The sequence below is a fragment of the Oryza sativa genome, chromosome 1, assembly GCF_034140825.1.
Source record: "Oryza sativa Japonica Group chromosome 1, ASM3414082v1".
Classification (NCBI taxonomy): Eukaryota; Viridiplantae; Streptophyta; class Magnoliopsida; order Poales; family Poaceae; genus Oryza; species Oryza sativa.
This window is the reverse complement of record NC_089035.1, coordinates 21,148,116-21,175,374: the sequence shown is the minus strand read 5'-3', so window position 1 is coordinate 21,175,374 and position 27,259 is coordinate 21,148,116. Positions and strand designations below refer to the sequence as shown.

At 40.7% G+C, this 27,259-nt stretch overlaps 3 protein-coding genes across 3 annotated transcripts; 2 read left to right on the top strand and 1 right to left on the bottom strand.

Moving 5' to 3' along the window:
* The first annotated feature begins 3,138 nt into the window (after positions 1–3,138).
* LOC4326196 (B2 protein) lies at positions 3,139–6,022 on the top strand. The gene is made up of 5 exons (XM_015758895.3): positions 3,139–3,923; positions 4,057–4,157; positions 4,523–4,606; positions 5,286–5,396; positions 5,544–6,022. The coding sequence occupies exons 1-5, from the start codon at positions 3,206–3,208 to the stop codon at positions 5,586–5,588; spliced, it is 1,059 nt and encodes a 352-aa protein (XP_015614381.1). The 5' UTR covers positions 3,139–3,205; the 3' UTR covers positions 5,589–6,022.
* Positions 6,023–6,546: 524 nt separating this feature from the next.
* LOC4326195 (F-box protein SKIP8) lies at positions 6,547–10,246 on the bottom strand. The gene is made up of 3 exons (XM_015758907.3): positions 9,615–10,246; positions 8,615–8,811; positions 6,547–7,061 (listed from the first exon to the last, which is right to left on the bottom strand). The coding sequence occupies exons 1-3, from the start codon at positions 10,035–10,037 to the stop codon at positions 6,800–6,802; spliced, it is 882 nt and encodes a 293-aa protein (XP_015614393.1). The 5' UTR covers positions 10,038–10,246; the 3' UTR covers positions 6,547–6,799.
* A 5,613-nt stretch (positions 10,247–15,859) lies between these two features.
* Positions 15,860–23,760, top strand: LOC4326194 (ubiquitin carboxyl-terminal hydrolase 6). The gene is made up of 18 exons (XM_015766868.3): positions 15,860–15,952; positions 17,793–17,938; positions 18,043–18,078; positions 18,191–18,298; positions 19,192–19,292; positions 19,373–19,499; positions 20,484–20,543; positions 20,631–20,695; positions 20,864–20,917; positions 21,391–21,499; positions 21,674–21,762; positions 21,842–21,911; positions 22,438–22,518; positions 22,600–22,674; positions 22,824–22,872; positions 23,071–23,190; positions 23,271–23,345; positions 23,427–23,760. The coding sequence occupies exons 1-18, from the start codon at positions 15,943–15,945 to the stop codon at positions 23,474–23,476; spliced, it is 1,425 nt and encodes a 474-aa protein (XP_015622354.1). The 5' UTR covers positions 15,860–15,942; the 3' UTR covers positions 23,477–23,760.
* Positions 23,761–27,259: the final 3,499 nt, after the last annotated feature.

Below are 27,259 nucleotides of genomic sequence, written 5' to 3'. Positions count from 1 at the left end.
ATTCAGAGTTTGGGCCACTTTAGAAATATAGGAATTCCTTGTGAATAAGACACTACTAATATGTTCTCATGCGGGTCTTTTTTTCTGTATTTTAGTGGAGCTTCCTCCGTTCCGTTCTTTTTGTCCGGGTATGGCTCAACACATCGCTTATAAAACTCTTTTCAATTTACTCCCAAGATTATTTTTCCAGAACGACTTTGTATTTGGACTTGTCGTACTCCACGGGGAACCAACCAAAAGAAAATTGCAAACCAGATCATCGCGCAAGAAACAGAAAAGCAAACCAAATCAACGCATCCCCACCCGACCACTGGCAACTCTCTCCCTTTCGCTCTCCGTTTCCACGGGCCATACCATATGCCCCCGTCCACGCGAGCGAGTACGCTAAAATCCTCCTATAGCCCGTGCGCCCACCACTCCGCCGACTCCCTTCCCATACGAGAGCACAGTGTCACGCCATGCCAAGGCCACAAGTCCCGCCAGTGTGTGTGACCCCCCCCACCCCACCACGACAAGTGAATATGCGATGCACCACCGTTTTTTGCGCTTGCACCCACCACCCCCCGCGTAGTACGCGGGGCAGTACGCGCGGGCATCGGCTTCTTCGCGGCTTGGCGGTTCGGTCGACCGATCGGTGAGGTCCACCGGATCAGCCGCTGCTGGCGCCCAGGACGAGGGATCCACCGGATCAGCGGATCAGAGGCAAGGCAGGCGGGCGCGCGCGGCGCGCTGCCGGGTGAGCGATCGCGACGCGGGGTGGGGTTGTGGCCGTGTGCGGCGCGCGACACGTACGCGTGCGCACGCGGGGCTTTGCCGCGAGGAAACAACCAACGGACGGACGGGGTCACGCGGATCCGGCGATTTCACACTCGAGAGCTAGCTAGCACTGGAGTAAATGCGAGTCATGGAGGAGATGCCTTCCCCGGTTACTAGCCACGCGCGTTCGCTCGAAGAGTAATTACGGGGGCTATAATCGATCTGTGTATTACTACTACTACTGTATTTTGAAAATGGAATTCGCGGACAAAAATCGTCGTGACGACGATAACAGGTTGTTTGTGTGGAGAGCGCGAATTTCCCCAAGTCAATAAAGATCCACCCAGCAGGAGTTCAACATATGATTCGGGTCGTTCGAATGCAGTTGTGTTGGATCGTCCCAACCGGAAGGGATATGTATCAGGCACAGGAATGCAAACATCCAACTAGAGACAAAACTCCCCGTACGGAAAACGGAGCAGTCCATTAGCACGTGATTAATTAAGTATTTATAAAAAAAATTCAAAAATGGATCAATATGATTTTTTTTAAACAACTTTTGTATAAATTTTTTTTTTTTGTAAAAAACGCACCGTTTAGTAGTTTGAAAAACGTGCGTGTAGAAAATGAGGGAGGGAGATACAGGACAGGGCGCAGCGCGACGTGCGTCGCGATCGCACTTGCCTCCCTCCGTCCGTCCGTCCCCGCCCGCACGTCCCTCCGATAGAGAGAGCGGAGTCCCCACCCCCGCCCCGCGCACTCTGATGTGCCTCGGGCCCTCGGCTCTCACTCGCTTTCGCCTCCACGGCACGGATGACGCGCCGCACACGCACTACGCACGCAGCGCAGCCGATGGTGCGCTCCGTTGCGAGACAGCGAGAGACGTGCCCGCTGGCCACTTGTGCTGCTCCATCTGAGTGACCATCGTACGTGTCAATCACTCTGGCGTTCGTTGCAAAAAACAAGGTGGTTTGCAGTGCATCCGGAATTCCGGATCAATCGTGCATGTACGGCCCGTCGAGTTGGATCGCAGCATGTGTGCTACACCACGCGGGGGACTCGAACCACTTATTTTTTGACACTACGAAAAAGGAGCTTAGAATAATACTAGGGTTTTATTTGGACAGTTTAAGAAACAGCCGATGAAAATATATGAACCTCGATTTTTGGTTTCTAATTTATTTTCTGGATTATACGGCTACAACTTTTCATAATTCAAGGCTATGTTTAGTTCAACGCAAAGTTTGGATTTTGGTTAAAATTGAAGATGATGTGACTGAAAAGTTGTGTGTATGACATGTTGATGTGATGGAAAATGACTGAAGTTTGCATCCAAACTTTGGATCTAAACACAGTAAAAATTAGGATGGTTTGTTTGACAGCTGCAGCTTCTAAAAGATTCTCTATTTGCTAGAAGCTCTCCAAACATATCCTAGTACATGTGTGCAAGCTTAGCTCGGGTGTAGGAGCTTGAGAGTTACGGCTGCGTTTAGTTCCACCGGTAAAAAAATTTATTGGGTCACATCAGATATACGGGCAAGTATTTAAAGTATTAAACATAGACTAATAACAAAACAAATTACATAATAGGTAAACTGCGAGACGGATTTATTAAGCCTAATTAATCCATCGTTAGTAAATGTTTACTGTAGCACTATATTGTCAGATCATGGCGCAATTAGGCTTAAAAAATTCGTCTCGCAATTTACACGCAAACTGTGTAGTTAGTTTTTTTTTTTCAATATTTAATAATATGTACATGTGTTCAAACATTCGATATGCCGGGGAAAAAATTGCCAACCCCGTCACATCCATGTAAAAAAGAAAGGAGCATGATTTTATTCTGTATCTTTTTCTTTAGCTCGAAAAAAAGGAGATTAGTTTCAGCTACCTAGCCTTTTCTTTTCAGACGGTAACACCAAGCATAGTGTACTCTCCACTCGTACCCCGCATCCTTTCGTTATCTGTACGGCAGTGACGTCCACGACTCGATGCATCACAGCTGGCTGGCTCTTGCTGATCGGTCGTGTTCCAAAGCGGCCCAACAATGAACACGTCACTTGTATTCACTAACACAATCTCTCATTAGACTAGACTAGTGTAAGTAATCCTATCCCATCTTCCAGAAGAAGACGCCGTTGAACTGAAGTGAACAATCAGCAGCAGCACGGACGCGTTTTCGCCACCTTCGCCGAAGCTTCCCTCGTCGCGCTTTGCTTTGCGCACGGTGATTTCGCCCTTGTCCCGGTCGAAATTACGACCAAAACTCGTATCCACCCGAGACCACCACCACTCACCAACCAACCAACCGAGCCGAGCCGCGTCGCACAGTCTCCTCCTGCCCCGATAAAACCACTCGCCTCCCGCCCCGTCTCCTTTCCCATTCCGCGCCCCCTAGCCAAGCAGCACGAGCACACGAGAAAACAAGAGAAAAAAAGCAGCAGCGGCCATGGAGGGATACGACCGCGAGTTCTACCAGTTCAGCGACCAGCTGCGGCTGCAGACGGCGAGCTTCTCCGGCCTCTCCCTCGGCGACTCCATCTGGTCCTCCCCCTCCGACCGCCGCAACGAGCCGGCCTTCGACGGCGAGTACCACCACTTCTCCTCCCCCTCCCCCGCCAAGAACGCCATCGCCAACATCAACGGCGTCGCCGGAAACCTGGATGGCCCGGGCCTCATCGGCTCCGGCAAGCTCGCCTTCGGCGCCACCAAGGCCGACCGCTACAACAGCGTCAACCTCCCCGTCGACAACAACAACAACAACAAGTCCTACGGCGGCGCCGCCAAGATCAACAACAACAACGTCAACGCCTTCGGGTTCAACAAGATGGGGGGTTACAACAACAGCAGCAACGGCGGCGGCAACTACGGCGGCAACGGCGGCGACGTGAAGAGCTACTTCAACAAGTCGGTCGGGAGGCCGGCGAGCAACAACAACAACAACAATAGTAACGGCGGTGGCGGGTACTACGGCAAGAAGGGCGGCGACGGCGCCGGCGGGAAGAAGAAGCACGCCAAGAACAGCGACAGCGGCGCGCAGGCGTCGGACAAGAGGTTCAAGACGCTGCCGGCGTCGGAGGCGCTCCCCCGGGACGAGGCCATCGGCGGCTACATCTTCGTCTGCAACAACGACACCATGGAGGAAAACCTCAAGAGGCAGCTCTTCGGTAAGCATAACCAACCTATAAATTCGATGATAAAACCATCCAAGAATTGGTACTTGAACCCTAATTATTCTTGAACCAAGAAATTATGTCCCATAAAATTAAGTTTCTCATGAACAAATCGTGCTTGATGCAGGGCTTCCATCGAGATACAGGGATTCAGTGAGGGCGATCAGGCCAGGGCTGCCCCTCTTCCTCTACAACTACTCCACCCACCAGCTCCACGGCATCTTCGAGGTAATAATTTTGGGTGTAGCTATATCTATGACGCCATATTTTTCACTAAAAAATAGTCGACATGTATTTACATTCTAATTTCCTAAAGTACATATGTGATTTTTAGTGTATTTACAATGTAAGTCTTAAAATTACATATGTAAGTACTAAAATTATATATGTAAATTCGAAAATTACATACTAATTACATATGTAAGTGGGGTGTAAATGAGGTGTAACTACTATGTAAGTGGCTGAAAAAAAATCGACTGTAGTATATGGCGCCATATTTCTAGCAACTCTGATAATTTTTACTACTCGCTAATTACGAGTTTATTATTTTGTGAATTATTGCCTAATTACATACTTATTTCTTTTTCATTCAGGCTGCGAGCTTTGGCGGAACAAACATCGATCCGACGGCGTGGGAGGACAAGAAGTGCCCCGGCGAGTCGCGCTTCCCTGCACAGGTACCATTGATCTTCAACTTCCCATGAATCAGATTGTTTTCGCTCAAATTTCTGCACTTCCACATGTTTTAATATGTAATTAAGTGTATTTAGGAATTAGTTCTACTAGATTTAATTAAGTTGTGCTACCACCATAGTCTAGAATCAATCAATATGAGTTATGAAGATGGGGACGTGATATGCATCAGTTGCAAGGTTTGATGGGGGGAAGAAGAATTGGTCCTTGCAAAGTAGAAATGGTTAATCAATAATAAAATAAATAAACAAATAAATGCCGGTCTAGATCGTCGGCAAAGATCGCTAGCGACTGCCTAACCACCGCACCTAAGAAAGGTTGGATGGACAGTAAGAGACCGACAACACGACCACATCAGACAACAGAGTAATCACAAACACTAAAAGCCTTCTCGGTTGGTTGCTTCCGTGTCGTCTCATAGTGCGATGGATCATGGGATGGATGCAAATTTCCACCACTGTCGCAATCAATTCACACCAAAGGCTAAACCCAAAGTGAAAGTGGAGAGTGATCTCACAAGGATCCGACCATCCTTGGGAACTTTAGTTTAGACTGAATCATCAAACCTACCTATCTGAAGCTGGTTACCAACCTCATAAACTTGATTTGGATGGATGACCCTATGTCCTTAATCTGTTTCCTTTTCTTGTTTGATGCCATCAGGTGAAGGTTGCGACGAGGAAGATCTATGACCCGCTGGAGGAGGACGCCTTCCGGCCGATCCTCCACCACTACGACGGCCCCAAGTTCAGGCTGGAGCTCAGCGTCGCCGAGGTAACTTTTGTTCATCCAAACACACAGCAAAAGACAACAATTCCTTGAAGAATTCACTGCAAATTAACATACAGTGAGATCATGAGACACCATGAAGTATGAATGATGCCAGCAAGCTGAGATTTTCGTTGCCGTGTGTTGTTGCAGGCGCTCTCCCTTCTTGACATCTTTGCAGACAAGGATGACGCCTGAGGCTACTGCTTCCCTGCTGCTGCTTGCTGAAGAATATCAGGGGACTGCCGGTGAAGGACACAAGTAATAAAGATTCGACGTGTATCCGTTGTGAGATATACATACATAAATACATAAATACAAGTAGTAAGTAATTAACGGTGTGTGCTGATGAATTTGGAACGATTAGTACAATTTCTGAGGGGGTTTCCCATCTCGCGGGCTAAGAGATGATGCGTCCCATTGTATTTTTTTTAATCATGTGCGATGATGATGACTTCAGTCTGCAGAGGATTAGCCCCTTTGTTGTTGTAATATTTATACACACGTTATTTGCTTCTGGACGGCCAGCCATGTATAATACTTTGAGACCTCTTTCTGTTTCTCCTGTTGTAAAATCTTTTGACAGAATAAACAGCCATAGTCTCTCCAGAGGCGAGTACTTCACTTTTACACATGAGAATGTCTTGAACGGAATTTGTCTTGGTATCATTAATCAATAACTCCCTTAGCCCCACCGTTTTTCTTATTTTTTTGAATTATTTTTGGCTATCCTTTTGTTTTACACGTCGCTGATAACTCCTGTTCCTCGCGCGCGGGGGCAACCGCCCATAAGAGTATCATCAAATGTTGGCACTTTCCACGGAAAGGCTCTTCTTTCACAGGCTTGATGAATTATTCTAACTCCATGAAACCGAAATATACTTGCAGCTTATAGGTATCAACAGTCTGGCCCAACTTTCTGAAGTGAAAATAACCGCACACAAACTGACCTGCTACAACAGAAATTATTGCTTCTCCACAGAATTTTAGGCATCACCTGCTGGCGTCTCATAATGTTTTACTTCAAATCCTTCCCAAAAACTAAAGTTAAAACTTCAAATCAAGATGCTCGAAATGATAAATTTGCAAGTGTAACAGCAAGTACAGAACAAGCGGTTAAACAGCGGTAACACAAACATTCAGGATTGCCCAGATATGTCAGTCACAGCCGCATGGAGCACCATAATTTTTCATTAACCAATTTAGTTCACTCCTAGGACACATTTATACAAAAACTGAAGGGATATCAACAGCCAGGAGATTCAGGATAAAGGAATAAACGGAGAAAACTGCGAAATAAAGCTCTCCCCAAATATGTTCATAATCTATCACCAGTCTAAACCGCAAAAGAAGCATGCAACATAAAAATGTGTCATGAAGTTTAGCTGCAAATGATTCTGTGCTCAACTTCAAGCAAACAGATTATGTGGAGCAGGGTCAGCCATGAGCGAGCTATGGTGATGAACCATATACCACCTGCCATTACGGAACTCATATACGTTGGTAACATGGAAATGCCCAGGGTCAACATCAACATGCGCCTTCATGTTAACCCATGCCACCTCACCGAGAACACGAGCTCGGACATCCCGTAGCTGGAAAGCAATGCCCTGCCCTCCATCCTGGCCCCAGTTGAATAACAGGCCCCAGCTGTCCATCACTGCGTTGTATCTGTCAAAAACAGACTAGTTAGATATGACCAACTTCAGAAATTTACAGGACGGTCGGAAAGAAAACCTGTGCAAATGACATGTTCATCCCAAAAGATGGGCAAAAAGAAGACTAAAGAAAAGAAATTGCATTAAACAACAACAGAAAAGACTGGGGATGCCTCCAGAAACTTAAGCTGTTGAGCAACAACAGAAAAGCACGTAACAGAAGATGTCCTTCTGGTGATAACACTAAATCAAAGTCAAAAAATGGATTTACTTCTATACTCTGACAATAAAGTGGTCAATGGTCCTGTTCTACAGTAACCGATGAATGGTCATGAACAGCCCAATACAATATGGTAAATAAAGGTTCTCCATGCTGGTAAAAGCATGAGTAAAAGACCAACAACTTTTTAAAAAATATAGAAGAAAATAATTGCTTTGAATATTCTTCCTAACTAACATTTACTTGTATGCGACGTTCAAAAATCGCATGCCAAAAATAAGCAGGGGAACAGTGACAACATGTGAACACACATGCATTCATGACAAAAAAGAATCCTTCTACAGATGAAAATCACACACATTTCTTGTTAACATTCAATAGGCCTGTCAGCTTAAATAACTAGGCTGAAAAGGTTGAATTCTTAACAGATATTAAAAGGAAGATGTGAATAAATGAAAAGTTTCTGCCAGGAAGATAATAAAAACAGAGTGAAGGAAATCTGGAATAAGTTGTCCGCCATATTAGATCTTGTTTCCAATTGTAGTTGTCAATACAATTTGCTACATATTGAAAGCATACACAAATGAGGCAACACAACAACAGGATAGTGACGATGCAAAGAAATGAATGTTGTATGTGAGTAAAGTGACAAGCTTCATAAATATGCAAAATGTGTTTAGATATTTTTATACTCTTGATATTTTATACTCCCTCCGTCCCATAATATAAGGGATTTTGAGTTTTTGCTTGCACTGTTTGACCACTCGTCTTATTCAAAAATTTTGTGCAAATACAAAAAACAAAAAGTTATGCTTAAAGTACTTTGGATAATAAAGTAAGTCACAAAAAAAATAATTCCAAAATTTTTTGAATAAGATGAGTGGTCAAACAGTGCAAGCAAAAACTCAAAATCCCTTATATTATGGGACTGAGGGAGTACAAAATAGCAATCAATATAACATGGTCATGCGATATTTTACTCTCTTTATTTTGCTTTTAGAAAGTATTTCTAGGATATGAAATCGCACAGAAACAAAATAATCATGTGATAGCTTATTAAAAATATTTTACCTGCATCTGTATAACTAATTTAAGTCCTGATTTTTTTAAAAAAAATATTGTTCCAAACATGCAAGACATATTTTTATCTCTTAAAACAGCAATTGAATTAACTTTTCATATTTCTGTGTATCGATCATTTCAAAATTTTCAGCAAAAAAAGTTAACACCATATTGTAAAACATGTGAATTGGTCCAAAACAATATGGGCAACAAGCAGAAGATACATTCCTCAGAAGAGAGATGCTACAGATCTAGCTCAATCACATTAAAGATTAATCACATACCCTGTGAAAAGCTCTCCGGTAGCATGAATGCATTTGACATAGTCTGCGTTAAGCCAGAAGTGACTCATTGCTGGCAAGGACCCTTCCCTGATGATATTATAGAACTCAGTATTCACGTTCATGATGGCTTTTGTAGCTGCATAATATGCCTTCCATCCGTTTGGTGGTGTTATGTTGTGCTGCTCCACTGTAAAATCCTACAAGGAAATGAAGAGTCAATTTATATTGTGAAACCAATTCACAAAATGTAAAAGGTCCTTTTAATATATAAAAACCACAAAAGCTGTTATCCGTATTTATAAATTGACATAGTTGAAGCGAGAAACAAGGGGAATATAAATTCTGTAACTTTATAGATTATATTACTATAAAATTGTTATATAAAGTTTGCAAATCCAAGGACCATTCCAGCTTATCATCTTATAAGCTGGAAGCCTGGCACATTATAAGATGAAACATATTCTGCGGTATTTAAAAAGAGTAACTTTTGTGCATTGCATAGGTCAACCGTGTGGCTGGACTGCAAAACAGGCAGGAAAATTTGGAAAGAAAAACAGTTTATATGCCTTTCTGTCATATCATATGGCAACCGGAGTTGCATTGCCACCCATTTAGGGAAATAAATTGTCTAGATTTGCTTGATTAATTCAGAAATGACCCAACACCTATGTCGTTTGAGCATGGCACAAAGGCTTATGATGCATGTTATTTATTAATCATATCGGTATGCCCATGTAATTCAGTCATAAAACAAGAAGTTTTTTAATCAGCTAAGTACATTATCTTTGAACGAGCATTATAGGGCAGTTATCGCAATGTAACGCAGATGGTTCCGTGCGGGCACAGAATCTAAACATAAATGACCTAACGCTGCTGATGGTCCTCTTGAGCGGAAAGAAAGCATGGCATTCCCAATCCAAGGGCACATCGATCGATCGACCAACGAAATGTTAAAGAGACGCGGACAAAAAGAAGAGGCACTGCAGAGCAGAAGGCGCACCTTGTGGTAGAGCGCCTTCCAGGCGCCGTCGTCGTTGGCGGCGCGGCGCATCGCGGAGTTGGTCATGGAGAGGCGGCAGAGGCTGGTGTAGTCGAGGTAGCTGAGCGCGTGGGTGGTGATCTCCGGCACGAGCTGCTCCATCATGGACGCCCCCGCGGCCGCGGCGGCGGCGGCGGCGGCGGGCGACGGCCCCGGCGCCTTCTTCTGCTCCCCGCCCACGGCCATCTCGCCGTTGACGGCCGCGGCGCGGCACCCGCAGCGGGCGCAGCCGCAGCACCCCGGGGACAGCGGACGCTGCTGACGCTGACGCTGATGCTTCTTGGAGGCGGAGGAGGAGGAGGAGGAGGAGAAGGCCCAGACGGCGCAGACGAGGCAGCAGACGGCGGTGGCCCCGGCGGCGATCAGGGCCCGGTAGCCGTCCATGCGGACATCCAGGCGGCGGCGGCGGCGCTCAGGCGGTGGGGGGACGGCATCCCATCCCACGGCGGGGGGGTTGGGGGAAGCTAGGGTTTTGGCGATGGTGGTGGTGGGGAATGGAACGAAATTGGAGGTGGTTTCGGTGTGTTTCCGCTTGGAGAGTTGGAGCGGGGCGACGCGACCGGAGCAGCCTGGATGGGAAGAAGGGATGGTGCGGATCGGAAATGGATGCGCTTCCCATTTATGATGATTGCGGGCTGGGCTGGGCTGAGATGGGCCTGGGTAGAGTTGGGCTCGGATGGCCAACCTGAGTATGTTGTGGACTTGTGGTGATGTTGTCTACTTTCTGATTCCGACGCCCATAGGGAACACGTGCAATGGGTGATGAATCTTTGATGATGGTGACCGATGTGATTTTCCTCTTTGTCACCGATGAGTAGGATGGGACCCTTCCTATACTAATTTAGCCAATTTTATGATTTTTTTTACTTGTTATTTTGACGGTAAAATATCGACGTAGTCTTTTTCCGTTTTATGTAAAAGTATACTCAAATTTTGACATGATTTTTAACCTCTCAAAGTTAGTATAGTACTACGGATATAAACCATTATAATAGTTTTATGTGTGATTTTACCAATGCCAAAGTTAACACGAGCGTTTTTGCTGACTAAGAAAATGGCATCATCACTCCACTGATCCTTGGTTCTAATTATATGGAGTACTCTACTATGGTGATATGTTAGCATCATGTTTATGGTTGTTGATGGGGAGAACATGGAATAAAGACAAAAAAAATATAAGGTAAGATTTCGATGTACTCCCTCCATCCCAGAATAATTAAACCTATAATAGGATGTGATATATACTAGAAAAACATTTGTCCAGATTCGTTGGTATAGAATATGTCACATCCTATCCTAGGTTGAATTATTTTAGGGCGGAGGGAGTATGTGTCTAACATGTATGCAGCGTCAGCAGAATATCCAATGAATTGTCATTTTAACAAAACCGCTATGAAAAATACTTTAGGTGTTAAAATAGTATTGCAAACTTTACATAGCCATGATAAACATTATGACTAGGATACTTGTAGCATCAAACAAACCCTCAATCTAGTCAAACATGTAGTGTGTGCTGATATCCCAAATGAAGAAGTGGCCAACTAAAACTTTTAGATAATTGTGCTTTAAATATAGAAAATATTGTGTCTGAGAGCACAAGGCCAGGTTAATATATAGTATATGTAAGTGACAAACTCATGCTTTGTAGGATCAATATGCAAGGCTATTGATTAAAGTGTGTCATGAATATTAAAGTATTCATCTGGCTGCTCTTTAGTGACAGGCTAAACACAAGAGACATGTTAGACAGGAAAAATTGTGCCCCACTAAATGCTGACTTAACCTGTGTTTTGTGTTCACTTCAGCACAGAGAAACTCTATTTCATCTGTTTTTTCAGTGCCCCTTTAGTAAAAGGTGTTGAAGGAAAATTGGAATTTCATGGAATACATCTTTGGAGTTTTTTCAGATGCTTGTCTTGGCCAGACTGAGGTTTAGAGGGAAGGGTTTCTTGGAGATTTGTTTCATAGCTTGCTGGCATATCTGGAAACAACGCAATGCAAAGATTTTTCAGAACGTCAATCCTACTTTTGATAGCTGGTGGTATGCTTTTAGGAATGATATTCTTTTGCATATGTGCAGAATGAATGGTGAACTTCGGCAACAGGTTTCTGACTGGATAACGTTTCTGATTGCTTTGGGGGTTTGATCCTCTTGTAATTTTTTGTTTTCCTTTTTGTAAATAACTTTCTTCTATCTATAAAACTACACTATTGGGCAAAAGCCTGGTAGTATTCATTTCAAAAAAAATATATGCAAGGCTGTTTTTCTGAATGCATAAAAATTAATCAAATCATGACACAAATATATATAATTAACAAATAGAATACTTCTTTTAGAACTCAAATAGAAGAGTTTTAAAGTATGTTTTTAACACTAGAGAAAATATATTGCAGTTTAAAGAAAAGTATGATCAAGAGAACTATTTTTAGGAAGAACATAACATATCATATAAAAGGTTAGCTAGAGTGGAGTGTATTAAATATTAACAATTTACAGGTTCACTTGGAGTCGAAACCTATTGGTCAAAACCATCCAGTACTAACAAACGATCCACATAAGCTTAATGATTAGGAAAGAGTAGTAACCACTTCTAACCGTATATGACTTTGGGGCAAGATCTAGCTTGCTCTCTACTAAGCTCTGCCACTGTGTGCATAGTTGTATGTATTCTATTTTGAAATAGTGCAATGCAATGTAAAAGGACTAACAGTTGTCAATGGTAAGCTTGAGGATATTAAAAGCAACTTCAATTTATTGATTGCTTCTTACATGGGTCCATATGTGCTAAGAATATCAGTAAATATCTATAAAATCTTCCAACAACATTGAGTCTACATGTTGGGACATGCCTATGAGATTTACCCAATGGAAAGAAGAGACTAAATGATCCATACATCAACAATCTTGAGAACTGACTCAAGAGTACATTAAAATGGTCAAATAGAAAAATTGTTGTGTCTATGTCCTCCACATCACCTAAAAACTAATACTGGCTTAACTCTCTCAGCTCAGACGCTATTAATTCAAACAGCTCATCTCCCTACCTTCTCTTCGAGCTAACTAATTTAATAATACCACATTTATCTCATCTTGTCTTGGATATTATATAGAACCTAGTTTCCTCTTATCTTCACATCTAATAGGGTGCCACATCATCATTAATCCTAGATGAGCATGCTATTTACTTGTTGGGCATGGACACCATCCCAAGTAAAGCACTAGGACTACTTTCAATATAAGTTCATTTAATGGGTGTTCACTCCTTCACAAATAGGAGAACACTGGCTTAAAGTCGAAGTAGGAACTGACATGAGAAGGTTTTGTGCTAGAAGGATAGCTCCATTTCATAGAAACTAAGAGGTTCTAACTAAGAATGTTAAGCTACCTTTGCCTTAATGACATATACTGCATTTATTTCTAATTGTGTTTCGATGCTTTGGTAATTTTGTTTCAGTTTGTTTTATTGAATGTTCCATCTTTGGTCAACTGAAATTCACAACAGTAAAATGAAATGCAAATACTTTTATTAAACTATCGTAAAACTATTGATTTAGTGCAGTGTCATAAAACTATAGATTTGTCTCTTCGGAGACATCCGATAAAAAAAACTATAGATTTAGGATCAATTTTATCACAAAACTACGTGCTTATAACTTGAGTATAAAGGCAGTATTATGGATCTAAACTCTAAACTATGTAATTTTGTGATAACCTCATTACTTAGTCTTTAGCCTCCACCTTAAATATGTAATTCCGTGATACAATTAGTGCTAAATTTATAGTTTCGTGATACACTGTCTTAAATTTATAGCTTTGTAATAGTTTGGTCAAAGTAAATGTAGTTTTGCTAAATTTACTCTAATTAGCAAAGCGTCATTACGTTGCAATTGGACCCAAGGAAGGATGGAGTTCAGGTTGTCATGTTTAAATCTTTTAGCAATTTTTATGTGGGTCCACCTTTTTTTAACATATTATCCTTCTACCCCGGGGAAATAAACTTTGCGCACCATGAGAGGGGTGAGCGAATGGTCCAAACTCCCCTTTCAAGTACTCGTATGTAGCAATGAAATGAAGATTAATGCTCCTTCGTTCTAAAATAAAAGGATTGAGTTCATTTTCAATAGTGAGTTTTAGTTTGGGCCTCCTTTAGTATTTATTTTCAATCACCTTCGGACCCCCTACTTATTTTGTTTCACTTTGCACCTCTTTTCCTTAACAACTGTGCTAGCATAGCCATCTCTGCCCTGAAAGGATGTTGATGTTATGACATGGAGAACATTCTTTCTATACCACAAAGATTTTATTGGTACCAAATAATACCATAAGATTTTTTTTCACCCCCAAAACACCACAAAGGTGGTGTTTGAATCTCCTGAAGATGAAGATAAAGATTAAGTGTTTTCACACAAAACGAGGTGGTAATAATGTATGATTAATTGAGTTTTAATTATTACAAACTTGAAAAATGGATTAATCTGATATTTTAGAGCAACTTTCATATAAAAAGTTTTCACACGAAATACACCGTTTAGCAGTTTGAAAAGCGTGCCACGAGAATCCAAAATTTTATCCACTTCTTGTTGAAGAAACGAACAGGGCCAAACTTAACTAGGAACCAACAGAGTTTGTTAATGGACAAAATTGTCCATGCGTCTACATCTTCTCCTCTCTTTGACAGTTCGACCGCAATAGGTGCAATGGGTCGGTCTCCCTCCTCATCATTGAGATGTGCTCCCGCCCTCGCTTCTCTGCTTCGCTTCTACGTCGTTGGCTCTTTGCTTCTGAAAAGGCAGCCACACCCACTATTCGGGTCACATGAATATGCTTTTATGCTCCTCTAATGTGTCATCGCATCCAAAGATGAGGCTAGGACCAATGTATAGGAGGCAATATGCAGGATGCCACCATGGCACCAATTACTTCTCTGCTTCCTAAGTTCATCTCCCTGAGCATGCTCATGTCTTCCTATATGGCAAGTCTATCCCCTACAGTGAAGGTCCTGCACCCCTCACTTTCCACCGGTAACGATGGAGAACCCGTCCAATCTCGGCCACAATTACATAGTATCTTAGTTATCTTGCCATACTTAGGTAATGGATTGAATATTGTCTGTTAAAGTTTGTGGTATTGTTTTAAGAAATGCTAATGTACCAATGTAATTTAGTAAATTGAGTGGCGGTGGAAAAAATTGTGTGTTATTTGGTACCAATGTAAATCTTTATTATATAGATGAAATTATCCCTACTAAATGGGGGTGAACATGTATTTCCTAAAATTCAACTCTACTGCGAATTAGTTCTAGCTGGAATTTCCGGTCTAAATCTGGAATTTCAAATTTGAACTTGAAAGTTCTGGTCTCAACTTAGATGCTATGGTCAACACAAACAAAAAACACATCAATATGTGATACAAAACATCAAACTCAAAATCCAGAACTAAGAGGTAACAAATAGAACATATGAGTAGAAAACAAGGTTGCTAACTAACTCAACCAAGCACACACATAGATCGGGTGAAAAATCACAAAAAAATGGTAAAGAGGGAAAGGAGACCGGAACTTCTCTTTTACTGAAGTGGTAAATACCTGTATAACAATATTTAGATCCACATATTTTACGTATTCTTTGAGGGATTCCAAGAGCTGTCTCTCTTTTAACACTAATCATCACCAAGCGAACATCAAAGTCAAGTTGGACCAATTTCCGCCTTATTACCTTTTTCTTATGGAGGCAAGGTAAAATTCTCAGTAGAAATTTAGTGAAATCATGAATTTGGTTACGTTTGAGCATGTGTTAAATTGATGTATCCACGGATGTACACATATGTAGTGGTTGAAAGCGGTTCCTCTGATGTAACATATCGTGACATGGTTACTAACATGTGCGGCCATCGCATATGAGTCCATGTGTCGATCACCACGTCACGATGACTTCACCTAAGCGCTAAGAGGACTGAGACCCTGATCGGTTGTGGTTTATGCGTGCATTTTCCATAAAATAAAATTTAAAAGGCAAGGGCCCAAAAATACCTAAAATTTGGCCCTTGGAAGTTGGAAAGAACTCGGGTCGGACAAACACTACAGCGGCCAATCCCAGAGCCCGGCCCGATTGAGTGCGTCTACTAAAATTAATTAAAAATTAAAAAAATAAAAAAAAAATCGTCGCCCTCGTAGTACTATTTCGCTTCGCCTCTCCTCTCTACCTCCGTCGCCGTCCGGTTCCTTTCTCTTCCTCCAAGTAAACTCGGTCTCCGCCGCCTCCTCCGCCGCCGCGCCGCCGATTCGCAGCCATGCCGACCGGTGAGCTCCCTCCCCCTCCTCCCTCGCTTCCCTCTCTCGTATTGGCGGCGATCTGATCGCCGCGGCGGGGACTCGCTTCTGAATCGCCGTTCGCGTTCCTGTGCGGCGGCGGAGTCCCACTCTACTTTCTCTCTGTGGCTTGGGGGTTTGGGGGATTTTTGGTTCGATCTGCATCTGCCTCCCGGTGGGGAGGAATAGGATGGAAGGGGATTGGCGCCGGAGGGGTTGGTGGGGGTTAGCTGGGTTTCCTGTGCGGGTGGAGGATTGGCGAGGGCTTCTCGTCTGTGAATGTAGGGCTTAGTTCTCTGCCCTAGCAGATTCGGACTCGCGTTCTCGGTTCACTTGACGCATTCGCACCTGCGGGTGCAGCGGGGCTGCTTGCAGATGCATGTAGCAGTGCTACGTGCTCGATGAATTCGAGCGCCGGTTGCGTGTTACTGTGAAACATTGCACAGGAGATGTGTGTGTATGCGCGCGCGCACACCATGGCACGGTGCTGTTTAAGAAATTATTTCTGGATGTTTGCATCTGGTCTAGGGCTATGTTTAGTTGTAGACTTGATAGTCAGTGGATGCTAGCGCGTCTTTTTTAACAGTCTGTTAAGTACTCGGTTGTGTTATTGTGTTGCATCTTGATTGCATGGATTATTTTTCTTTTTTTGTCTAACCTCCACACAAACCAGTCAGGCCTCTGTGCTATGTTGTCAAGAAGTTCCAAACCATGAATTTAGGTCTTTGCCTATTGCAGTGAGCTCGTGAAGTGCTGAAATACGAATGAATTGTATGTTACATCATGTCTAAGTGTGAATTTAGTCAGCTTTTTCAGCGTGATATTTTCACATTGCACCTTGGTGTGGAGTACGTCTACCCTATCATATGTTGAGAATTATACTTTCAGTAGCTTCTGCATGTTTCATTTCCTTTGGCAATCTCTGGGTCTGTTTGGCACGGCTCCAGCTCCACCTCTCCTGGAGGCTGGAGCTGGAGCCCATCCAAACAGTTTCAGTTTTACATAAAATGGAGTGGTGCTGGCTAGAACGCTCTTACAAAATGAACTAGAGAGGTGGAGCTGGGTTTAGGCTGCTCCACAACTCCACTCCAGACTCAACTCCTGAAGTTAAATTTAGGAGTTGGAGCTCTACCTAATGGGCCCTCTATTTGCTCGCTTGCTCCTAGTTGGGTATTGAATTACTTTATAATTTGTATGTTCAGATGTTCTCTTAACATGGAATCTCCCCTCAAAAATAGGAGTTAGTGGTGGTGTCAGTGTGCCCTATGCCTATATCTTTTATCGACGAATTTCTGTATTCACTTGTGCGTTGTATTTTATTGTATTGTTTGCTTGCGTTTATATGTACCATCAGCTGATGATATAATTGCATGTGAGTTTTTTATTAGAAATTTGTAGAATATAATTGTTTAAACTCAGAACACATATTCTTTTTCTTTTGAGATATGTCGCAATGCATGGGTTGATGCTAGTATGAACCATAAAAATGAACTAGTTCTGTTAGTTCCATTTAACTTTATCGAGCTATAGATAATGAATGCCCTGCCAATATCAAAACTTTGATACGAAGATTTGGTTTTATCTATAAAGATAATATTATTGGGTTGAGTGTTTTAAGTCAAATGGGGATTTTTCTTTTGTGCTGCATGATTTGATCCATACTGTTTAGAACATGCAAGGTGTAGGGTGCTAGGGTGGTTTGCTTCCTCCATGGCTACACAATAATCTCATGTATTTGTTCCACTAGTCAAAGCAGTTTATGTGTTGTTTCTTCACCCTTCCTTCGTACTCAATTTCTTACCATGATTGCTGCTTTTGGAATGCTTTCCAGTAAGCGTGAAATGGCAGAAGGAGACCTTCCCAGGCATAGAGATAGACACCAGCCAGCCGCCTGTTGTCTTTAAGACCCAGCTATACACTCTGACTGGTGTACCACCTGAAAGGCAAAAAATTATGGTGAAGGGTGGAATATTGAAGGTAATACATGCTCACGTGCTTATGGACACAACTGATTTTCATGTACTTCTATATTTAATCTTTCTTTGTAACAACGTGGTCAATTTTCTGTATTTGTAATGCAGGATGATGCAGATTGGTCTACTTTGGGAGTGAAAGATGTGAGATTATCAACCTGTCTTCCATTCACATTTTTATTCTACCAGACCCTTAATACATTCAAGTATTCAACTACATGTATATAATGTTAAGGATTGGAAATGCACTCTGCAGGGTCAAAAATTGATGATGATAGGTACAGCTGATGAGATTGTGAAAGCTCCAGAGAAAGGACCAGTATTTGTAGAGGATCTACCAGAAGAAGAGCAAGTGGTTGCACTGGTGCGTTTGACCTCTCAATTTATGCTTATCTCTACTATAATAAAAGAAGCTAGTAGTTATGGTGGCGGCGAGTTCGCCAACCCACTACTAGTCTACTACTATGGGATCTTCCATGCATAACTATATGCATACATGTCTTTATTAGTTGCATAGATATATGCATACATATTTTTATTAGTTGAATCTTCTCTGTATAATTATGTCATTTGGGGATTGATGTACAATTGGAAAGTACTCCCTCCGTCCCAAAATAACTGCAGCTGTGTAGTTCAAATTTGAACTGTGGCTGCACTTATATTGGGACGGTGGGAGTATATAGTTTCTTTTGAGTTCAGAATTTATAATATACTTGCTCTCGATTGTTGCAATGCATGGGTATTTGGTTAATCTGTTCTGAAATTTATTAGGAGTGGCAACCTTGCATGGGCGCATGGCCTCTCAGAATAACAACTCAATAAATTTGTCTAATATCATATGTCCGTATGAACCATAACACTTTTGTCTGCAAACCAAGATAAATGACTGGAGACAACAAATACCCAGTACACTTGCAGTGTTATCTGTTAACATAGATGTGTTAAGAACATATGCTATTGTCTTTCCATTGCCATTCGACAGCTCGTCATGCATAATTCCTGAAACAACCTGCTTAATGTATCTTATATGCTTAAATTAATCAAGAATCAATATAATCATGGTATCTAGAGTGGAAATTGTGATTGCGGATAAGCTAAAGTGATATTGTTGTTATAGATATCTTATGTTGTAATAAATTCGCAATGTCAAAAAATTCAAATTGCTTAAGAGCGCTATTATATTTGGCATAAGCATGTTGGTCTTATTTTGGTGTTCTTAATCTGTGCTGCAAGTGAGATTTCTCTTTGGAATTTCAGGGACACAGTGCTGGTCTTTATAACTTGGGGAATACATGTTACATGAATTCCACTTTGCAGTGCCTGCATTCTGTTCCAGAGCTGAAGTCAGCTTTATTGAGGTTCCACTGAAAATTGCTTTGAAGTAAGTTTTGAAGAAAGGAATTTCTTCTTGGCTAACTCATATGTTTTACTTGTGCAGTTATTCAGATAATGTGAGGGGTAATGGTGTTGACCAAGCCTCCCATAATTTGACTGTTGCAACTCGTAATACTTTCGGAGAGCTTGATCAAAGTGTTCGGCCTGTTGCACCTCTACTCTTCTTACAGGTCAGCATTCAGCTTACCCCATTTGGCCATTACATCTAAAGCTAGAGAATCTTCAATTCGTTTCTGTGATTAGGAGAGCTCCAGAGCTCCTTTTATGTTACTGTTCTATTTATGACATCTTCACAAATTAGATAAGAAATATTCTTTTTTATATGTAGGCTGTTGTTGCATGGGTCAGGTCAAAAAAATAGAACAATACTTCTATTATATGTTCTAAGTATCTAGAGTAGATTAACTACATGAAAATGATATCAGTAGATTTCTGATGTAAAAGAAGATTTCTGATGCAAAGGAGTTTCATGACACTACATTTTTGCTGGCATATCATTATAGAAAATGATGCTTGTAGTTTTCTATTAAAGTTGGAAACCATGAACTGCTGTATGAAATGAAAAGTCCATCATAACAACTATATGTATTTCTAATACAAAATTTGATACTGTTTTCCTATGTGTATGCTCGAGTGGAACTTGAGTTGTAATTATTTGAGTATTTACAAGGAATGACATGTTTATATGAAATTACTTGAACTGAATTTCGTGACATCCCTTTGGTAGAAAGGTGATTGTAGCCTTTTTTTTTTCTGGTGGGGCCACATGAACACAATGAAATTTTGGCATGAAATATCTATTTTGAGATAGCAATCTACTTAAGTTAAAAAAAAATTCAAAATTTATAATTCAGGGCTTGACAGTTCTATGTGGACCCCAATGAAGTTTGACATTGTTTTAACATTTTTGGTTTGATTAGAAAAACAACTGCCATTCTTCCAATTCCCAATGGACTTCCATGTCAAGCTGTTTTTGGTGGCTCTGAATGCCAGTTTCTTTACTGTTTTGGTTTTATGTTTTGCCACATTGTAGCATATAGATCGAGGATATCTAGATGAGTTTGTCTACAAGGTTTAAATGTTTTGGGAAAAACTATAATTTATAATGCTTGGATTTTTTGTACTAACTTTTTGTTTGATCTACACTTGAGCAGACGCTGCGTAAAAAGTATCCCCAGTTTGCGCAACAACAAAATAATGTTTATATGCAACAGGTTTGTTTGGTTCACCTATGATTAAATTTTAAGTTTTTCTACTGTTTATCTGTATGATTAAATATTGTTCACTTGAACAAATTGCAGGATGCAGAAGAATGCTGGACCCAATTGGTGTATACACTTTCTCAAACTCTTACATCAGAAACAAGGTAATTTATTGCAGTTATTCACCTAACAGCTCATATGCAATTGTGGAGTGATGTTTGTTTTCCTGGGGATGCTCCCCCCTCCCCCCCCCCTTCCCTTTTTCCTCCCTCTCTCTCTGAGTACACAGTAGTGTTTGGCTGCTCCGCTTACCATTTTGTCTTTTTTGGTAGTGAACCTCCTGCTGGTCAAATGAAGGAACTTTTTGGGATTGATCTCGTGAGCAGGTTCTCTCTCTCTCTCTCTCTCTCACACACACACACACACACACACACACACTCATCTGTTTTAATTGGGGGGGTGTGTTCTTTTCTGTTGTACAAAGGTACTGTACTGTATCATACAGTTCACTATGAGTTAACAATTCTGTTGTGGTTTCTTCTGTTTATGGATCTTTGCTGATTGTGCTAGTTTGTCGGTGCATTTCCAAAATGGTACTAGTAATATAGAGCTTGGATCCCTGCTTAAAACTTTTAGCATATCCACCACAAGTAGACCTGATGGTTTTTTCCATCTTTTTTATGCACAATTTTTGTGCCGTCTTCTGATGTCATGTCAGATGAGGACACTCATTTGACATTTTATTCCCGAGGCAGCAGAACTAGTTACCTGTATTGAATTAAAAAAAACTATTTGTTCATAAGCACGATGACAATGCTCCAGTGTGCTTCTATTTATTAATGTTGGCTTCTATTTGCAGGGTCCATTGTGCAGAAAGTGGTGAAGAGAGTTTAGAGAGAGAATCAGTTTATTCTTTGAAGTGTCATATATCTCATGATGTAAACCACCTTCATGAAGGACTTAAGCATGTAAGTTATGTTACCATTATTAAACTCATAATTTCTATTTTATATCGAGTAGCTCATTGCTGATTCTGACAGGATAGTTTTTTATGTGTACATTATTTTTATACTATGCTTGCATAAAACCTCAGAATTTGTATGAGAAGGCCCATGTAATTATTCTTGTATTCTTTCCTGCAGGGTTTGAAGTCAGAACTTGAGAAGGCTTCACCTTCACTGGGTCGCACTGCTCTTTATACAAGAGAGTCAAGAATAAATGAGTTGCCTAGGCAAGAACCTAAATATTTTCTTGATTATATTATCTCTTATTTTATTCAGAAATTATAAGTATGCCAATTCTGTGTTCAGGTACTTGACTGTGCAGTTTGTTCGTTTCTTTTGGAAAAGGGAATCAAACCAGAAGGCAAAGATTTTACGGGTATGTTTATTTCTCGAGTAAAAAACATACTCCCTTTGGTAAAACTATAGAACAACACTTTTAAGCAAGAACTACACTTCTTTACAGTAACTTTTGAGAAATATAGACCTTTTTTTGCTTGCATCTCATCCAATGAGCCAGGCCTCTTGGGCCCACTCATCACTCTCAGAAACGTACCCTGTTTCCTTTTCCTTATTGGATAGGCTTGTGAGATTTACAAGTGGTTGTGATCTGTCAAGGAGGCAATACTTAAAAAGTATTTCTTGCAAAAAGAAAATCGTGGTTCTCTGAAATTGCTGCTTGGAGGTGTAATTATGGAATAATTTTACATAGTATGGTTTTCTAAAAGTTCTCTGATTTCTTTGTTTTTTTTCCTTTCATAACCACAAATGCCTTCCTATAATATCATTGCATGATCTTGTGAGGAAAGCTTGATTGATTCTTCTTGATACTGTCCGCTCAGAGTTTTGTTCTACCTCTTTCGTTTGAAAACAAGTTGTAATATTCTTTCTTCTTTTACTTCCAGAAAGTTGATTACCCGCTGGAACTGGATGTTTATGACTTTTGCTCAGATGAACTGAAACAAAAACTCCAAGCTCCCCGACAGGTAGTACTACTACTCTTTTCATTTCCATGTTTGAGCTCTGTTGTGCCATTGATGATCACCACATTTAATTTGCATGTGAAGATGCTGAGAGATGCAGAAAATGCTAAGTTTGGATTAAAAGCACAAGGAAAGGCCAGCAGCTCAAAAGAAAATGAGGTAATGGTCTTTAGGAATATATGGTTGATTCATCAGTTTAGAGTTGTTGAGACATGCGCTTATCATTCTTTTGTTGAGCACACATGTTAACCACTCCAAAATGCCTTTTGTACTTGAACGGATCCTTACGGAGTTGCACTTCATTTCAGGGTTCATCAAGCAATGCTGGGGAATCATCCAGCATGGATATTGACAAAGGCAAGTAGTTGGCTTCTGTTCTTATTTAGAGAAATAGCTCAGATACTTGTACTCTTTGTTTGTCAAATGGTGGGGTTTTTCTGCCTCTTATTATGTTAGGGTTCTAGTGTATCTATTCAAGTAGCATGCTGCGACCCATACTTCAATACTTTCAATCTGGTTAGCTTTATGCTTAGCTGTGTTGTGTGTTTACTGCAGCCGATTCTTCTGTGCCAAAGAAACATTTGACTGGCATCTATGATTTAATTGCTGTTTTGACGCACAAAGGGAGAAGTGCAGACTCAGGCCATTATGTTGGCTGGGTTAAGCAAGATGACGGTAGGGCCAGCTACTCATGCAGTTAATTATTGGAGTCAACTGTTTATTTACGATCTCACTGATGATTATGAGCTTTTTAGGGAAATGGATTGAATTTGATGATGACAACCCTAGCATACGCAAGGAGGAAGAGATTTTAAAGTTATCTGGTGGAGGTGAGTAATATACATAACTAAACATTAGCTTGAACATGTTATGATTCATGAACAACTCTAAGCTGTTGCTTCTCTAAACAGGCGACTGGCACATGGCTTACATTTGCCTGTACAAAGCTCGTGTTATCTGAATTGGAATGCCAGACAGGCTGATGAGCTGATTTGTTTACATTTCTCAAGTTGCCAGTAGTTTGCTTGCCTTTTGTAATGCATGAGCGAACGTATTATTGATTTTTCCAGTTTGGTTCAAACTGAGAAGTAAGCATGTGACTTGCATTGGTGCTGGTGTTTGGTCGGTGGTCACTGGGACTTTAGACGTGTAATTTTGAGATGTTGAACTAGAATATTTTACAGTAGTAAACAAATATATACTGCAAAGAAACTGAGCGGAAAATATAATTTATTTCATGGAACATATGTTATTTGCATATTTCTTTAGAACGTATGCCTCCCCCCCCCCCCCGATGAACATGACTAGGTTCGTTCTAATTTGACGCCGTTGATTTTTTTAAACATATAGCTGTTCGTCTTATTCAAAAAATTTAAGTAATTAGTAATTTTTTTATTATTTGGTTCATGGTTAAATATATTTTTATGTATACATACTCTCTCCGTACTCGTAAAGGAAGTTGTTAAGGACAATGTTTAAGTCAAATCTTGGGAATATAAATCATGAATAACTATCAAGTTGTTGAGTTTAAAAATGTAAAAATTATATGAATAGATTTATCTTGAAAAATACTTTCATAAAAGTATACATATATTATTTTTTAATAAATATTTTTATAGAAATAAGAAGTCAAAGTTGTGATTTGGAGACCGTGCCGCTGTCCTAAACGACTTCCTTTATGAGTACGGAGGGAGTATAATTTTACATATTTCACAAAAGTTTTTGAATAAGACGAATGGTCAAACCTGTTTAAAAAAGTCAACGGTGTCAAATAAATATTTATAGACGGATGGAGTATTTATTAGAGGTCACGAATGAATTGAATATTACAAACTTAAAAAGGTTAATTTACAAAAGTTTTTAAAGAGATGCTAAAGAAAGTTTTTTTTTACTTCCCCCGCCCCACTTTATAACATTTTGTTATCTCCATTTTTTGCATAGATTTACTAACATCGTGTGTTACTTTGGACACGGCGAAAATCTCACGTGTCGGTATTGGATACGGATACACAAAATACGTGTCCCGTATACATGATTTTCGTGATTTTCAAATCTCTACTATTATAAAAATTGAAGATGTTTTCGTTGGTATTTTGGTACGCCATTCATGTTTGAGTCGATTTTAGGTTCGCTCGCTTTTAGAAATACATATCCGTGTTTGAGTTGGATTTTAAGTCCGTTTGCTTTTGGAAATACAAAAGGAGTCGTATAAGAAATCTTTTTTTTTAAAAAACACTTGCATACTAACTTGAAGATGAAAAATAGACTTGGAAATATGAAAGGAGTCGTATAAGAAATCTTTTTTTTTAAAAAAAAACTTGCATACTAACTTGAGATGAAAATCAGACTCCTACCTGCAGCTCATGATTATCTTAAAAAAAATATCCAAGGTAATTCGCACAGTGAATTTCACCCTAACTAAACTGTATAATAATAATAAGATTAAAATAACATTCACCCGTTGCAACACACATACATTTTTCTTTTCTAGTAAAAAAAAATCCGAATACTTCCTGATACGCATCGATGCATCCCACATATGTAGTTCAATCTTTTCAAATCGCACAGTAGTACATATCCAAGCCAACCACCGTTTGAGCTGCTTTGATCTTGTTCACCATTTGATGCCCCTACAAGCCACGCAGGCTCCCCGCACCGTCGATATTGGATATCGCGGCTCCACGTCTGCTATCGGCGCTTCCCCCTCCACCGTCGATTGTGTGGTCGTCACTAGACATAACACCTCCACCGTCGGGTGTAGCTGGGCCAGGGTTTGAAATTTCTAAAATGTCGTCTCTCACCGGCAAGCTCATATCTTGCCCGAAATTTTCGTTTTTTGCAATTTTTTTTCGAATTTGGTCAAATTTTATTCAAATTAATCTAAAATCAGTCAAAATTTCAAATAATTTTGGCCAAAAAATTTCGAAATTTCTGCAATTTTGGTAATTTCGTCCCCCACCGGCAAAAAAAAACCAATTTCGAAATTAAAAACCCTGGCTGGGCGTGGCACTGTTGTTGCTTTCGTTGGACGTGGCGCTTCTCCCTCTGCCGTCAATTGTGTGGTCAGCACTAGACATAACACCTTCACCGTTGGGTGTACCTGCTTTCGTTGGACGTGGCGCTTCCCTCTCCGCCGTCAATTGTGTGGTCAGCACTAGACATAGCACCTCCACCGTCGGGTGTAGCTGCTGGACGCAGTGCCTCCGCCTTTGTCTTCAGGTGCAGCGCCACAGCTGGACATAGCCCAAACACCGAGAGGTTCTTTACTTCATTACCAAAATTAACCCTACCAAGTCTTGCCTTTACTAAAATTTAGCAAGATAATAATCTAAACATTGCTAAAACTTGCCTCCATTACCATGATAATTTTAGAATCTTCCTCTCACAGAAACTTTGCAATGGTAATATACTTCACCTCTCAACCTTACCAAATATTAACAATGCCAAAATTTGCACTCCAAAATTTGATAAGGTTGATTTAGGCGTCAAAATAAAAGTCCCTGATGGACACTTTTGTTGTTGCTTATTTGGTTTCCATAGAGTACATGTGCATTCATTTTTATGTAGGGTTTACTAGCAGTAAAGTACGACTGATAATGTTGTTGGGGGAAAATATATGGTGCAAAATATATGTAGGGAAAAGCTCTGAGATTCGTCCATGTCATCACTAGTAAAAATTTTCCTCGTAGGTTTACTCATTAGTAAGTAAAATTTTTACTCATTGTGACGTGGAGGAATATAAGATGTCCATTTTCCGATCCAATGTCCACTTTCCATTGGTGCTTCTAGGGGGCTACTACATATTTCCCATATTGCTGCAGGCTCGAATAGCAATTTATGGAGCAGCCAAGCTCCATCCCATTTCATGAACATATGTGGGTGTTTCTGTCTTTGTAAATGGGCATACTCCCAATTTTACAGAGTTTAAGTATTTATTTGTACTTTCATTAACGTATATATCTTTATCTTTACCTATAAAAAAATAAAATCTACTCCCAACCAAAATTTTGTTCGCCCGTCAAAATTCCGTTCGTCAAAATACGATTCCAACCAAAATTTTGTTTGTCCGTGCGTTGCTGATGTCATCCACACGTTCGTCCATCGCTGACGTCATCCGCAGTGCGCTCTTTTCAGTTTATAGGATTATATTCTCCTCAGTTTTCTGTTAGCACGCTTTTCAAACTGCTAAACAATATATTTCGTGCGAAAACTTTCTATAAAGAAGTTGTTAAAAAAATCCAACAAATTTATTCATAAAAAAATATATTAAAACTTAATTAATCATATACTAATCGTATTTTTCGTTTTGCATGTGGCTAAACTGTCTACCGTCACTGCTGAAACGATCGCATCCCTGCGTGTTTCGTCCGCGTCATCCAAACGCATCCGTTTCCATCTACCGTCTAGATTCCGACCCTCGGGCGCATTGTTTCATGAATCCAAGTACTCCACGATCATTAGCATCACCGGTCTCCACGCCACCAACGATGCATGTAGTTTATCGCATATATTCAACTGGTAAAATCCCTGTGTTGTGTTATTAATCACTGGTGAAATCCCCGTGTGTTCCTCAACTCTATGTTTTCCTTTTAACTGAAAATGAATTGCCATTATTTCTTTTATCCTAGGTTCATGGAAATGCAGTTGGAAGGCCTATAACCCTTATGTGACCTACAAGCACCCTTATGCAGGTATTGTTTTCTTGTCTCATAATTAGAATGTGACTGCCCTTTCATGACCATGC

Excerpts from the sequence above, each read along its gene's own strand:
- LOC4326194 (XM_015766868.3), top strand. Across the intron at positions 20,696-20,863 it reads ACTCTTACATCAGAAACAAG|TGAACCTCCTGCTGGTCAAA; the intron begins GTAATTTATTGC and ends CTTTTTTGGTAG. Across the intron at positions 22,519-22,599 it reads AACTCCAAGCTCCCCGACAG|ATGCTGAGAGATGCAGAAAA; the intron begins GTAGTACTACTA and ends TTGCATGTGAAG.
- LOC4326195 (XM_015758907.3), bottom strand. The coding sequence starts at position 10,037 with ATGGACGGCTACCGGGCCCTGATCGCCGCCGGGGCCACCGCCGTCTGC. Across the intron at positions 8,812-9,614 it reads GGAAGGCGCTCTACCACAAG|GATTTTACAGTGGAGCAGCA; the intron begins GTGCGCCTTCTG and ends ATTTCCTTGTAG. Across the intron at positions 7,062-8,614 it reads ACCGGAGAGCTTTTCACAGG|ATACAACGCAGTGATGGACA; the intron begins GTATGTGATTAA and ends TGTTTTTGACAG.
- LOC4326196 (XM_015758895.3), top strand. The coding sequence starts at position 3,206 with ATGGAGGGATACGACCGCGAGTTCTACCAGTTCAGCGACCAGCTGCGG. Across the intron at positions 4,158-4,522 it reads AGCTCCACGGCATCTTCGAG|GCTGCGAGCTTTGGCGGAAC; the intron begins GTAATAATTTTG and ends TTTTTCATTCAG. Across the intron at positions 5,397-5,543 it reads TGGAGCTCAGCGTCGCCGAG|GCGCTCTCCCTTCTTGACAT; the intron begins GTAACTTTTGTT and ends GTGTTGTTGCAG.